General features: G+C 38.2%; 1 protein-coding gene across 1 annotated transcript; it reads left to right on the top strand.

The window, feature by feature from the left end:
- Nucleotides 1-13,270: 13,270 nt before the first annotated feature.
- LOC115711182 (cyclin-D3-3) lies at nt 13,271-15,279 on the top strand. Its single transcript, XM_030639513.2, has 4 exons — nt 13,271-14,005; nt 14,115-14,316; nt 14,458-14,588; nt 14,680-15,279. The coding sequence occupies exons 1-4, from the start codon at nt 13,496-13,498 to the stop codon at nt 14,941-14,943; spliced, it is 1,107 nt and encodes a 368-aa protein (XP_030495373.2). The 5' UTR covers nt 13,271-13,495; the 3' UTR covers nt 14,944-15,279.
- The last annotated feature ends 290 nt before the right edge of the window (nt 15,280-15,569 follow it).

Here is a 15,569-nt window from a genome sequence, read left to right as displayed (position 1 = left end):
GAGTCATATTTTGTGCTTCTAGAATTTTAGTGGGGTATTATAAGCTAAATTTTAGAGACGTTAGAATTTTCGGGGTTTGTTATTTGACCAATTTACCCTTGGAAGTTTTTTATTTGTTTTGGTTTGGTCAAAGGTTAAATAGGTCTTTTACCCTTAGGTTCTTTGTGTTTTAGTGGGTTTGGGGGCTGGTACATTCTTCCTTGATAAAACACAATTAATAAAATAAATAAATAATATATTGTTAAGAGGAAAAACCTAGAAAAAGTGGAGACTTCTTCATCTCTCCCTCTCTTTCTTTCGATTTCCCCAAACCCAGCAAGGAGGTGGGTGTTCTTTGCTGTATCTTGTGAATTTTAGCAAGGTTTCTATTCCTTTGAATCAAGGTAAATCTTCCTAGCTTTTCTATTTAAGTTTTTCTTAGTCTTTGAAGTAGATTTTATAGCTTTAGGCTTGAATTAGGGGCTGTGTGTATGAGTTTGGTTTGGGCTCTTAATCTGAAGTTAGGTAATTGTAGGTTTTGTTGTTTTAAGCTGAGTTTGTTGGCTATTTTGGTGTTTGGATGGAAATTCAAGTTCAAGAGCTTAGGTTGGAGCTCTAATGGTGGTTTGGAATTTTATGTGATTTTATGGGTTCTGTTGATTGGAATTGGTTTATATTATTGTATTCAGGTATTCTGGAAGTTTTTAGAAAGTTTGCGATTAATTTGAGTTGTGGGGGTCGGATTTTTGGTTCCCAGTTCAGAACCGGAATTCCGGTTCCTGGGAGCCTGTGTCAACCGGTCGACCGGTTGGTCCCAGGAACCGGACTTCCGGTTGGGAACCGGCCTGCCGGTTGGGGCTTTTTCCCGAGCCCTAGTTTTTTTTCCGTTTTTAAGTAATTTAGGGTATTGGCATCTTAATTATCGATAGGGTTAAGTTTAGTTTCTATTTTAAGTCCCCGATAAGTGTTTTAGCGAGTCTCTCATCGGATTTTGAACATTATGGTTTAGGGCCCTGTAAAACATCGAGCTGCACTTCCACTCAGGCTGACCGGCACACTTGAGCACGGAACGAGGTAAGATAGCGTAAGAATATATATATGAATGTATTTGCTTGTTTTGATTGTTATACTACTAGCACGAATATAAAATGATTATTAGAGTGTTAGTACAGTATTGTATGTTAATGTGGTTACGGTGTTACCAACACGAGTACCCAGGGTACGTCGTGTTTGTGGTACAACACCTAGTAATTTCCGGGAGTACAATTAGGGCTCTACCAACACAAGTACAGAGTTGGTACTTTAGTGCATTTGGTACAGTAGTCGTACTTCCCTTAAGAACGTTCTTAACCATTTGGTGAGCTTAGTTAGTGAGCTCAGGGCGGCTTAATCATAAAGCCGGCATTGCAGTACTTTTATATATTTCTTGCATATCTTACTGAGTCTGTTGACTCATCAGTTTGCTACCTTGTGTAGGTAAAGGAAAAGCAAAGCTGGAGGAACAGTGAGGCAGAACTCGGCATGATTGTACATATCGCGGCAGTGCAACCTGGAGGGTTACGATTTCTTAGTATTTTGGAGTTTGTATTTTGAGGATGCATGTCCGCTAAACTTAAAAAAAAATATATATATGTATATTGTAGTAAAGTACTTTTAACTTGTATTTTGATACTCGGGATCCCGATCCATGTGATTATTAATATATAAATTATTAAAAATAATTTTCGAGTTTATTATTATAAAATACGGACGTTACAGTTTGGTATCAGAGCCACTGGGCTGTCCACTGAAGGCCGTCAAGATATGTACAATCAAGGCCAGTGTTGAGTTCAGCTCACGGTTCCGTAAGCTTTATTTCTTTTTGCAAACTGTTTTAAGATATGTTGCATTGTATATATGATTAAATAAGATGTTCTAAATCTTAATTGCGGTCTTGAAAATATTTTGACCACTGTCTGACCTACGTGCCTTGTGGGTTCGCAGGCTAAGTCCTAAATAATGGACGACCAGCGAAACGTTAGAAGGCAGGGTGATTTGGTTGAGACCGGAGGTGGTCGGGGTGGTAGAAATCCCCAAAACCCCCGTGGACGCGGTAGAGGCCGCGGTCGAGTCCCGAGAGGTGGACAGGAAAATCCACCTCAGGCCCCTGTTGATTGGGAACAAAGGTTTGCTGAGATGCAAACTAGAATTGAGCAACAAGAAGAAGAGATCCGACGACTTAGGCATCGAGATGCTCCTGTTGAGCTTCCCCCGCAACCGCCTGCTGCGGCTCCTGCAGCCCCTGCAGCCCCTGCGGTGCCAGCTGAGAAAAATATTGCTGGTAACCGCATGGAGCCTTTATACGAGAGGTTCAGAAAGCAAGCGCCTCCAGTATTTCTGGGAGGCCCTGATGTTATAAAAGTTGAGCAGTGGTTGACCGTTATTGAGAAAATACTGAATTTTATGGGAGTGGTCGGAAATGATAGGGTGGCATGTGCCACATTTCAATTTCAAGAGGATGCCCTGATTTGGTGGGAAATGGTATCCCTCACCAGGGATGTGACCAGAATGGCCTGGGAAGAGTTCCGGGAGTTGTTTAACGCCAAATATTACAATGAGGCGGTCCGCAGTGCAAAGCGGAAGGAATTTGTTGAATTGGTACAAGGTGAGGGTATGTCAGTGACTGAATATACGACCAAGTTTGATCGCTTGGCTAAGTTAGCCTCCGGGATCGTACCAACAGACTTCAGTAAGAAAGAAAAGTATTTGGCTGGGCTGAATGCCAAGATCAGGCATGACCTGGTTATTACAACGAATGATACAACAACTTATGCAGAAATGGTTGATAAGGCTCTTCGAGCTGAAGGAGCAGTTAAATTTTTGCAAGAAACCCGAGAGTCTTCTGGTGTTGGTGGGATCACTATCCTCCCTATGTCTGGTCCTGAAAAAGAGAGTGGGGGTTCTACCTTTGAACAGAAGAAAAGAACTTTCCCATCTTCGGGAAGTTCAGGGCAAGGAAAAAGGTTTCGAGGAAACCAGAACAGAGGAGGACGTCAAACTTTTTCCTATCCTGAGTGCCCGCGTTGCAAGAAGCATCATCCCGGAACTTGTAACCGGAGAGCCTGCTTTCAGTGTGGTTCAGTGGGGCATCTCAGGAAGGACTGTCCTCAGTTGAAGAAAGAGGAACCGAAGCCCGAGGTCAAACCTGTACCTGCACCTGCTCGTGTCTTTGCTATAACTCAGGCAGATGCTACTGCCAGTCCTTCAGTAGTTACAGGTCAGCTTCTAATCAATGGTTTTGCTTATACTGTTTTATTTGATTCGGGTGCTACTCGGTCTTATGTGTCATCAAGACTTCTTGATCAGTTTGATAGACCTAGTGATATTCTCGAGACGGGGTTTGGAACCCTGTTGCCTAATGGAGAATTAATTATTTCAAGAAAGTGGATTAGATCTGTAATGATTAGAATTGAAGATAGAGAATTAAATGCTGATCTTGTGGAGTTGCCATTGGCCGAATTCGATATCATACTTGGTATGGACTTTTTGTCTAAATACTCTGCTAGTATTGATTGTAAACGAAAAATGGTGACTTTTGAACCGGAGAACGAGGAACCTTTTGTTTTTGTTGGTTCGGTTCAAGGTTCTCGTGTTCCAAGAATCTCAGCGTTGAAAGCTAGGGATTTGTTACGTAATGGATGTGTTGGATTCCTAGCAGTGGTAGTAGATTCTAGTAAACCTGTGTTACTTGGACCTGAAGAAGTTAAAGTGGTTAAGGAACACCTGGATGTGTTTCCAGAGGAATTGCCTGGATTACCACCTCAGCGGGAGATAGATTTCATCATTGATTTAATTCCTGGAGCAGAACCTGTTTCAAAAGCACCCTACTGAATGGCACATGCTGAATTAAAAGAACTGAAGATACAACTCCAAGGGATGTTGGATCTAGGGTTTACTCGGCCTAGTGTGTCACCTTGGGGAGCCCCTGTGCTATTTGTGAAGAAGAAAGATGGAACTCTTCGGATGTGTATCGATTATCGGGAGCTGAATAAGTTAACTATTAAGAATAAATATCCTCTGCCCAGAATTGACGATTTGTTTGACCAACTTCAGGGCAAGACAGTATTCTCTAAGATTGACTTGAGGTCTGGATATCATCAGTTGAGAATTCGAGAAGAGGATATCCCGAAGACAGCCTTCCGAACCAGGTATGGTCATTATGAATTCCTGGTTATGTCTTTTGGGTTAACAAATGCACCGACAGCCTTTATGGATCTCATGAATAGGGTGTTCAAGGATTTCCTCGATAATTTTGTAATTGTATTTATCGATGACATTCTTGTGTATTCTCGGTCAGAAGCAGAACATGAGCAACATCTTAGAATGGTTCTGCAGCGACTTAGAGATCATAAACTCTATGCAAAGTTCAAAAAGTGTGAGTTCTGGCTGTCACAAGTGTCTTTTCTAGGGCATATTGTTGGAAAAGATGGAATTATGGTTGATCCAGGGAAGATTGAAGCGGTAAAGAATTGGCCTAGACCTAAAACAATCACTGAAATACGAAGTTTTCTCGGTTTAGCGGGTTATTATCGACGTTTTGTGGAAGGATTTTCCAAAATAGCGATGCCGTTATCCGAGTTAACTAGGAAAAATCAGCGATTTATATGGTCAGATAAGTGTGAAAAGAGTTTTCAAGAGCTGAAGCAACGATTGATTACAGCTCCTGTTCTAGCCTTGCCATCTGATCAAGAAAAGTTTGTGGTGTATTGTGACGCTTCAAGGCAGGGTTTAGGCTGTGTGTTAATGCAAGCAGATAAAGTCATAGCTTATGCTTCTCGGCAATTGAAAGATTATGAGCAGCGTTACCCAACTCACGACCTAGAACTTGCAGCAGTGGTGTTCGCCTTGAAAATTTGGCGACATTACTTGTATGGTGAAAGGTGTGAGATCTATACTGACCACAAGAGTCTCAAGTATTTCTTCACTCAGAGGGATTTGAACATGAGACAGAGAAGGTGGTTAGAATTGGTAAAAGACTATGACTGTGAAATCTTGTATCATCCTGGAAAGGCAAATGTTGTGGCTGATGCCTTAAGCAGAAAAGGACCTGATCAGATATCCAACATGATCATGATTTCCTCTCAGCTAGCCTCGGAAATGACTAGAGCAAACATTGAGTTGGTGACTGAGAAATTATTTAATCTGACACTTCAGTCAGATTTGCTGGAAAGAATCAGAATGGCTCAGTTAGAAGATCCTGAATTGGTTAAAATTCGAGAAGATGTCTTAGCAGGCAAAGCTAAGGACTTCTCCATTTCTGACAATGGGATGCTGTTGTTTAAAGCACGGGTGTGTGTCCCTGATATCAGTGAGCTTAAAAAGGAAATTTTAGAGGAAGCTCATACTACCCCTTACTCATTACATCCAGGAACCACCAAAATGTATCAAGACTTGAAGCCCTATTTCTGGTGGTATGGGATGAAGAGGGATGTAGTGGACTATGTCACTAAATGTTTAACCTGTCAGCAAATCAAAGCTGAGCATCAACGACCGGCGGGGTTACTTCAGCCATTAACACTTCCAGAATGGAAGTGGGAAGACATTGCAATGGACTTTGTGGTTGGCTTGCCTAGAACCACAGGAATGTACGACTCAGTTTGGGTCGTGGTGGATCGTTTTACAAAGTCAGCACATTTCTTACCTGTTAAGGTAACCTATACAGTGGATCAGTATGCTGATTTGTATGTGAAAGAAATTGTCCGTCTTCATGGGGTACCGAAGTCAATCGTTTCAGATAGGGATCCTAAATTTACCTCAAAGTTTTGGGTGAGTTTGCAAAAGGCTATGGGAACTAATTTGAAATTCAAAGGCCATGTACCTTTCATCCTCAAACAGATGGGCAATCTGAACGAACCATCCAAATACTTGAAGACCTGTTACGAGCTTGTGTCATGGATTTTGGAGGGTCATGGAGTAAGTATTTGCCTCTGATTGAATTCTCCTATAATAATAGCTATCAAAGTACCATAGGAATGGCTCCCTATGAGCTGCTCTATGGAAGAAAGTGTCGTTCCCCAATTCATTGGGACAAAACAGGAGAGCGGAAATACTTGGGCCCTGAATTAGTCCAGAAGACGAATGAAGTAATAGACAAGATCAAAGCTCAAATGCTTGCTTCTCAAAGCAGGCAGAAAAGTTATGCAGATCCCAAGCGACGGGATGTTATATTCCAACCTGGTGATCATGTCTTTCTACGAGTATCCCCAATGAAGGGAATCAGACGTTTTGGAAAGAAAGGTAAATTGAGCCCTAGGTTTATTGGACCTTTTGAAATTCTGGAAAAAGTTGGGCAAGTTGCTTATAGGTTAGCCTTACCTCCAGCATTATCAGCAGTGCATAATGTATTTCATGTTTCCATGCTGAGGAAGTACGTGTCTGATCCAATGCATATTCTGAGTTACGAAGCATTGGAATTGCAACCTGACTTATCATATGACGAACAACCAGTGCAAATTCTAGATAAAAAGGAAAAGGTTCTACGAACCAAAACCATATCATTGGTCAAGGTACTCTGGAGAAACAGTAAAGTGGAAGAAGCCACTTGGGAATTGGAATCTGATATGAGGGCTCAGCATCCTGAGTTGTTCAGGTAGATTTCGGGGGCGAAATCCTTTTAACGAGGGGATAATTGTAAAGACCGCATATGATTAATACCTTGAATTATTAAATAATTAGGGTTTATGTATGAGATTTTATTATTATTAATAATAATACAATTATGGGAATTTAATTGAATTCGTATATATTTATTATGCTATTTATGTAAGCTGTGGAAGCTGTGGAAAGCGGCGTTGGGCCTTTAGAGAGTCATATTTTGTGCTTCTAGAATTTTAGTGGGGTATTATAAGCTAAATTTTAGAGACGTTAGAATTTTCGGGGTTTGTTATTTGACCAATTGACCCTTGGAAGTTTTTATTTGTTTTGGTTGTGTCAAAGGTTAAATAGGTCTTTTACCCTTAGGTTCTTTGTCTTTTAGTGGGTTTGGGGGCTGGTACATTCTTCCTTGATAAAACACAATTAATAAAATAAATAAATAATATATTGTTAAGAGGAAAAACCTAGAAAAAGTGGAGACTTCTTTATCTCTCCCTCTCTTTCTTTCGATTTCCCCAAACCCAGCAAGGAGGTGGGTGTTCTTTGCTGTATCTTGTGAATTTTAGCAAGGTTTCTATTCCTTTGAATCAAGGTAAATCTTCCTAGCTTTTCTATTTAAGTTTTTCTTAGTCTTTGAAGTAGATTTTATAGCTTTAGGCTTGAATTAGGGGCTGTGTGTATGAGTTTGGTTTGGGCTCTTAATCTGAAGTTAGGTAATTGTAGGTTTTGTTGTTTTAAGCTGAGTTTGTTGGCTATTTTGGTGTTTGGATGGAAATTCAAGTTCAAGAGCTTAGGTTGGAGCTCTAATGGTGGTTTGGAATTTTATGTGATTTTATGGGTTCTGTTGATTGGAATTGGTTTATATTATTGTATTCAGGTATTCTGGAAGTTTTTAGAAAGTTTGGGATTAATTTGAGTTGTGGGGGTCGGATTTTTTGGTTCCCAGTTCAGAACCGGAATTCCGGTTCCTGGGAGCCTGTGTCAACCGGTCGACCGGTTGGTCCCAGGAACCGGACTTCCGGTTGGGAACCGGCCTGCCGGTTGGGGCTTTTTCCCGAGCCCTAGTTTTTTTCCCGTTTTTAAGTAATTTAGGGTATTGGCATCTTAATTATCGATAGGGTTAAGTTTAGTTTCTATTTTAAGTCCCCGATAAGTGTTTTAGCGAGTCTCTCATCGGATTTTGAACATTATGGTTTAGGGCCCTGTAAAACGTCGAGCTGCACTTCCACTCAGGCTGACCGGCACACTTGAGCACGGAACGAGGTAAGATAGCGTAAGAATATATATATATATATATGAATGTATTGGCTTGTTTTGATTGTTATACTACTAGCACGAATATAAAATGATTATTAGAGTGTTAGTACAGTATTGTATGTTAATGTGGTTATGGTGTTACCAACACGAGTACCCAGGGTACGTCGTGTTTGTGGTACAACACCTAGTAATTTCCGGGAGTACAATTAGGGCTCTACCAACACAAGTACAGAGTTGGTACTTTAGTGCATTTGGTACAGTAGTCGTACTTCCCTTAAGAACGTTCTTAACCATTTGGTGAGCTTAGTTAGTGAGCTCAGGGCGGCTTAATCATAAAGCCGGCATTGCAGTACTTTTATATATTTCTTGCATATCTTACTGAGTCTGTTGACTCATCAGTTTGCTACCTTGTGTAGGTAAAGGAAAAGCAAAGCTGGAGGAACAGTGAGGCAGAACTCGGCATGATTGTACATATCGCGGCAGTGCAACCTGGAGGGTTACGATTTCTTAGTATTTTGGAGTCTGTATTTTGAGGATGCATGTCCGCTAAACTTAAAAAAAATATATATATGTATATTGTAGTAAAGTACTTTTAACTTGTATTTTGATACTCGGGATCCCGATCCATGTGATTATTAATATATAAATTATTAAAAATAATTTTCGAGTTTATTATTATAAAATACGGACGTTACATTAACCTTTTTTAGGAGCTTGGCAGGAACAGCCTCTTCGAGCTCTTCGGTAACGTAGTCCTGACCAATTAGGGGACATCCTGAAGCTCCGAGACGAGGTCTCTGATCTCGTTAAACCCTTCGATTGGTATAGCCATGGTGGCAACCTATTCTTCTTCCCCTTCAGAGCCAGCTACACGGACCTTACCTTGGTCCTCTATTGTACCTCCTCACCACCAATGGAAATTTTAGCATCCTCTTCAAAATTTTCAGCATGCTCCGCATTGGCCATTGCCATTAGTCAGGCAAAGTGTGGGTCCACGACCGAGATCTTCTTGTAGTTCTATTTAGTCCTTGCCACCTTCCTACGTTTGGACAGATGATTCAGTTTTATAGTATGCTTTGCAATGTTAATTGCGATCTCCGCTAGCATGGAGGTTTTCCTCGAAGGCTCTAGACGGCCCTCCAGACACATGTCTAGAACATCTTCTTGGACCCTATACATCCACAAGGCTGGCAAGTATTGCTTCCAACCTTTGTTAAATTCCTAGATAAATCTTGTGTTATACCCAAAATTTGGCTACACTTCAGAGGATGACACATGTCAAGTAGTGGAATATGAACCACCATGTATAATGAATTTATATCATTTAATGCGAAGGAAGAGTATAACTCGTTAAATAAAGAATTAATAGAGAATATTCATAACTCGCTGACTATGTAGTCATAAACGAGATAAGCATAGAAAATTATTAAAACATAAATCGACGAGACACATACCTGCCTCGAACTACACATGTCCAAGAAGATCTCATTTATTCGCAAGAATAAATATAGTTATGCAAAGCAACCTCAGATTATAAATAAGTGTGACATTCACCTCGCTATTCAAAAGAAACTTGGCGAGACGAATCATCTGTTAATACTTAGCATTTTCTTTTCACATTATAAAAGACAAGGACAACAACTTGGAGATATGCGAGATGTTATTGTCCAAATCAACATTAAGCATCGACAAACCAAGTGAGATACTATTATCCAAATCAGCATTAACCATTAAAAGGATAAGAATAACAAGCAGAAGCAGTTATGCAATTATTAATTGCTATCCAACATGTTTCATTAAACAATTATTATTTGAATTTAAATGTAAATAACTGCCAACCTATATTCCTATAAATAGGGGCAGATCCCACAGAAAAAGGGGGACGGAGAATTTTAGAGGAAAAACATAAATACGATCAATTGTATATTGTATTGAATACTCAGAAAATATCTTGAATAAGATATACTCGTGGAGTATTTAAATTTAACTATAAAATCACGTAAAAATATCTGGTGTACTCATATATAATTCATACTTTATTTATTCCTTATAATTTCTGTGTTTAAATTTATTACGAAAAGGCTTATTATCAGTTAACAAAAATCTGCGTTAACATCTTGCGTACCCCTCTCTGCCAATCTGGCTGGGGTAACAATGTGTTGAACGACGGGCTCTGGAGACTCTGAAGAGTTACTTGAGACTTCCCACTCGTCGAATCTCAAAGTCGATGAATTATCACTCAGCGATGCTAAAGCTGCACAGAGTCTAGGCTGGTCTTTGTAGAGCAATTGGAGCAGATCATTATCTATCTAATGCCTACCTCCCCAAAATTCATCTACAAAAGAAGGAGAGAGGTAAGAACCTGACAAATGGACATGATTTTTATAAGGGAAAAACATTTCTGATGCTCTTACCAGATGGATTCAAATGTTCGAAAAAGGAAATGTCATCCTAATAATAAATTCACAAAGTCAAAGGTTCAAGAACATGGAAAGAACCCAGAAAATGTACAAAAATACCGAACAAGCATTTTTAAGTAGTTTTTTTTAGCAAAAGTAATTTAAGATCAATTTTGAAATCAAGAATTGCGAACCGCACATGTGTACTGAATTCAAAATTAAAAACCCTAATTTCTAGTTTCAAAGAACAGTTTGAAGAAAAAAATAAAATGCATAAACTGAAAGAAAAAATGTTAAGGTGAGAAAACTGACTCACTATTTATGATTTCATGAGAAATGCCCAAAGTTTGTCTCTGAAAATGGCTTCGACAGAATAGAATTTCGGCAAGAACTCTTCGAGATTTTGAAAAAAAAAAAGAAGTTTGTTTTGCTCTGATATTCTAATAAGCAAAATGGGTGAAAAAGTGTAAAGGAAGTATAAATCCCTTGTTATAGGCAATTGTGTAATTCAATAATTTTAAATTTAAATTTTAGGTTTTTTCCCAAAAGAGAAAATTATTATTTATTGAAGAGCACAAGCATTAGGCACGCGATACCCAATAACCACTATTGCGCCTATCAAGGTCTATTTTTTAAGGTAGGGCATTAAATGCCCAAGATACCGAAAGGTCAGCTATATCTTCGTATGCTGCAATCAGATCACATCAAATCAAGACGGAGTATGAAAGCCAAATACGTGTCACTCATCCCACTAACTCAGTAGCCGAGTAAGTCCACGTATGAGCAAATGGTTCCCACACAGACTTGGGGGCAAATATTATCCTAATTTTTGCACAGGGTGATGTGGCGTTTAATGGAAGTGACACGTGGAGAACATTTCAAGGTCCAGATGGGTGGTCTCCCCACAATACTTCGCCCAGAGAGATTTCGTGACTGTCCGAGCAGGCCTTCACCATTTAATGATGTCGAATCCTCAGAGCAGGATATATAACACGTAAAAAAGAGAACTCTTCAAGGATATTTTCCATAAATATGACTGCATATATATCTCAATTAAATCTGTATTATCACGGGGTTGACACGCATTAATAGGGAGTACAAGAAATTAACTTAGTTTCCCTTTTTATTCCTAATTGTATTGGGAAACCTAATTCGTGTATTATTTTTTCTTACAAATAGTGGATTCATTTCATTATTTGAGAGGAAAAATCATATGTTCTTGAGAGCTACTATGTTGTCAAAATAATTGTAAATTTTTCCTAAGAATTATTGGAAAACTCACTTGCTCAGCTCCTTGTGATCTCGATAATTCTTTGAAGCAATATAAGTAAAAGGGGGTAGGCTATTACCATTATCGCGGGCTTAAACTTCTATAAATTTTGGTGTTCTTATTGCTTAATTATATTAATTATTATCTGTTATCTTATCGCTTTAAAGACTCAGCGTCGTTAGTTAAAAACGAGATTATTATTATTATTATTATTATTTTGGTTTGTTAGAATTTAGTAAGGTGTACGTGGTTTTATCTCAAAACTAATTGACTATGAAAAGAGTAACTTATGCATCTTATGTATGGTGTTATATTTCTACTCCTTAGCAATGTGAAATTCTAACATCCACTCAAGATGCATGGTGACTAATTTTTGCTTACTAATCTTGAACGACTCGATAACAAATATCACTTTTTGATTCATAACAGATCACAAATAATTTTTTTCGATTCGTCTTTTTAGACCAGTTATTAAATTTGGATCGTTAAAAGTTTTGTTTGATTTTGGTATTATGTTAGAATTTAATAAGGTATATAGAGTTTTATTTTGAAATTAATTGATAATGAGATAGTATGAGATGAGTAGTTGCATTTTAAAGTAATATATATATATTTACAATTTAGTAACGTGAGACTATAACATGGTTCGAGTCGGGATATTAAAATTATGATGTCTCATCTCACAAAATTTGGCCCTTTTTGTAATTGAAATTGTTCTTATATAAGGTGAATACTCTTTGCTTACATAGACAAGCCAAATTCTCTTAAAAACATTTCTGTCATCATCACTGCATCAAACGTTATTTTCATTTATTGGAATATGTGAGGAGTGAGAGACGCTCCCGCCAGCACCAATTTACCCACCATGATTCCTATTTTTTTTTTTTTTTATGGTCCTTTAATGTTTATCACCAAATTTTGATTTTTCATTATCTTTATCACTCAAAATGATTATATGTTCAATATATATTTTATCTAAATAGCATTGCTATTAGACACTAATAGTCTTATGGGACCCGATACTTAGTCGGACCAATAGCGATATTGACGTACCTAAAAGGGTGTTAGACCCCACTAGTGCTTTTTAGTATTAACCTTTATCTTAACTATCAATATTATTCTTGTATTTTTTTAACATCATCAATAAAGTAATTAACTATGTTGTGAAACGTGCATACATTAATGAATATATAATTGTAAATGTAGAATTTAATATAGATAAATGTGTAGAATATTTTGTAAAAGGAAGCATATGTAAATTAAGACTGTATATTAGATTTAACTCTTTTACAGTGCTCTTACACTTACAGGGTATGGTTGCATTACATACTTTGTACTACAGCTAACATATATATCATCACATTTTTAATAATTTGTTAATCTTAAAAGAAAGAACAAGAAGAAAATAATCACATTAATATTTTTGTGAATCAATCCTCCAATAGTCCAATTTTGTATTTACAACTGCTGATTAGAAAAAGGTAATTCCTTTTCTATATGGTAACAATGGTTGGGTGATGATAAGAATATATACGAAGATCAAACGGTCCATAGCATTGTCTGAGAGTTTTGTCCAGCGTGGGACCAATTCCATAAGGTAGGATTTTCCCCCACTGCAGTGTATAGGTACAAACGTCACGTGTCGACTTATTGTGCTGCATGGCCCATGATTCACGTTTTGGTGGCCTAATGGCCAAGAAGCCCCCAATAAAATAAAGCACTTGCCCACTGTGAAAATGGGAAAAACCCACAATAAAAACACTTTCTTTCAATCTTTGGCTTCAGCTCACCCCCATCCCTCTAACCTTTTTATTCTTTCTTTTTTATACCGAGAGAGAGAGAGAGAGAGAGAGAGAGAGAGAGAGAGAGAGAGATGCCTAAGCTCTCTTCCTTCTTCTTCTTCACCTTCTCGGGTCTAGAATGAGCTTAAACCCAAATCTCTTCTTCTCCGAAGAAGATGGCTCAAGACCAGCTTCAAGAATCAATCTCTGTCTTGGACGCTCTGTATTGCTCGGAGGAGCACTTAGAAGAAGAAGTAATGGTAGTAGACTTTTCCCAAGAATTAGAAAAGGAAGTAGTGGAAGAAAGTTATTGCAGCAATAATGAGTACATTAAACCAAACCCACCAATATTGCTTGACCAAGACCTTGTATGGGAAGATGACGAGTTAATCACTTTACTCTCTAAAGAAAAGCAAAATCAACTGTGTAACAGTAATACCCTTCTAAAAAATCTATCTCTGTTGAAGTCTCGTCGAGAAGCCGTGGAGTGGATTCTTAAAGTCGTAGCTCACTACTCTTTCTCTGCTCTGACTGCCGTTCTTGCTGTAGATTATCTCGACAGGTTTCTCCTTAGCTTCCATTTTCAGACAGAGAAGCCATGGATGACCCAGCTATCTGCTGTGACTTGTCTTTCTCTGGCTGCCAAAGTGGAAGAGACCCACGTCCCCCTTTTACAAGACCTGCAAGTAGGTTTATATTCCTTGATTTTGATGCTATATCTCGATTACTATTTTTTTTTTAAATCAAATCTTTTTTTTTTCCTTATCATCATCTGGGTATTCTTTATCCGATTAGGTGGAGGAAAGCAAGTTCTTCTTTGAAGCTAAAACGATTAAAAGAATGGAGCTTTTGGTGCTGTCAACTCTTCAATGGAAGATGAATCCTGTAACCCCAATTTCATTTCTTGATTTCATCATTCGGAGACTTGGCTTAAAAGATCATCTCTGCTGGGAATTCCTCAAAAGATGTGAAAGCATTGTTCTCTCTGTCATAACAGGTGAGTCATATTATCCAAATCTAAAAAATGTTCATACATGAATGAATGAAATAACATTTCCCAGAACACAAAAATAAATAAATAGGATTAGTGATACATTATTCGTTGAATTTAACCTTGGGGGCACTCATTACTTTGTAGATTCTAGATTCAAGTCTTTCCTTCCATCTATAATGGCTACTGCTACAATGCTGCATGTAGTTAGTAGTATAGAGCCCTGTCTTCAAGTCGAGTACGAAAAACAACTATTGGGGATTCTCAGAATCGACAAGGTAATTTCGTTAACTGTTTTAATAAATTTTCCCAATGCCATGTAACGATTTTGATCGTTTTACATACTGTAATCTTTTCCTCATTGAACAGGACAAAGCAGAGGGTTGTTGTAAGTTCATATTGGAGTTGGCACCTCCAATCTGCCGAGGCAACCAATCGAACAAGCGCAAGTTTGGCTTAATTCCAGGTAGCCCAAGCGGCGTCATGGATGCGTTGTTTAGCTCTGACAGCTCGAACGACTCCTGGGCCTTGGCATCATCGTCGGTGTCTTCTTCGCCGGCGGGGAGACTAGCCAAGAAGATAAGGGCCCAGCAGGATCAACATAATGCAGATCACCCAAACATTCCACGCTAGTTAGCTCCACTTTTTTCGTCTCCTTTTTTCTTATTCCTATGCACCCGACGCAACTTTTTTTTTTTTCACCTAGTTTGAATAATATATATGTGAAAATATGTTCTTTATGTCTTATTAGTTTATACCTATCTTCTCTGTATTTTCCAACCCCAATAAAAATTTTCAGTCATTGGGTTCTCCTTTGATGGAAGATGGGTTTGGACAATTGGGAGCAAAGGTGGATGTGGCTTTCCTTCCTTCTGACTAAAAACAGTTTAGAAAGTAGTCCTCCTATCCTTGCATTTAAAAAATACAAAAAAGATAAACCCATGATATATTATTATTCTTTTTTTATCAGCTTTTGCCAGATTAAAGATGTTATTCTATGCTTGCAATGGTTAGATTTTGAGTAGGAATGCAGAAGGCTAAAAATCGTACCTTGAATCCATAGGAATCAATAACAAAATAATACTCATTTTTACTACTTGGATACACTTTATAAATAAAACATATTGGTACGTTGATTAACAATAGAGAAATTGGAGATCCATTGAAAAAGGGTCATCTCTGTATTGTGGTAGCATGTGCTGGGGAGAAAGAGATTGTCGGCCATTGGAAATTTTGGGATTGTAATTTATTTATTTATA

Source organism: Cannabis sativa, chromosome X (assembly GCF_029168945.1).
Source record: "Cannabis sativa cultivar Pink pepper isolate KNU-18-1 chromosome X, ASM2916894v1, whole genome shotgun sequence".
Lineage (NCBI taxonomy): Eukaryota > Viridiplantae > Streptophyta > Magnoliopsida > Rosales > Cannabaceae > Cannabis > Cannabis sativa.
Note: the sequence above shows the minus strand (reverse complement) of the source record. Positions and strands in the feature narration are given on the sequence as shown.

Bases quoted from the DNA above. Each gene is read 5' to 3' on its own strand.
- LOC115711182 (XM_030639513.2), top strand. From the start codon at position 13,496: ATGGCTCAAGACCAGCTTCAAGAATCAATCTCTGTCTTGGACGCTCTG. The intron at 14,317-14,457 runs GTGAGTCATATT...ATTACTTTGTAG, and splicing joins TGTTCTCTCTGTCATAACAG to ATTCTAGATTCAAGTCTTTC. The intron at 14,589-14,679 runs GTAATTTCGTTA...CTCATTGAACAG, and splicing joins GGATTCTCAGAATCGACAAG to GACAAAGCAGAGGGTTGTTG.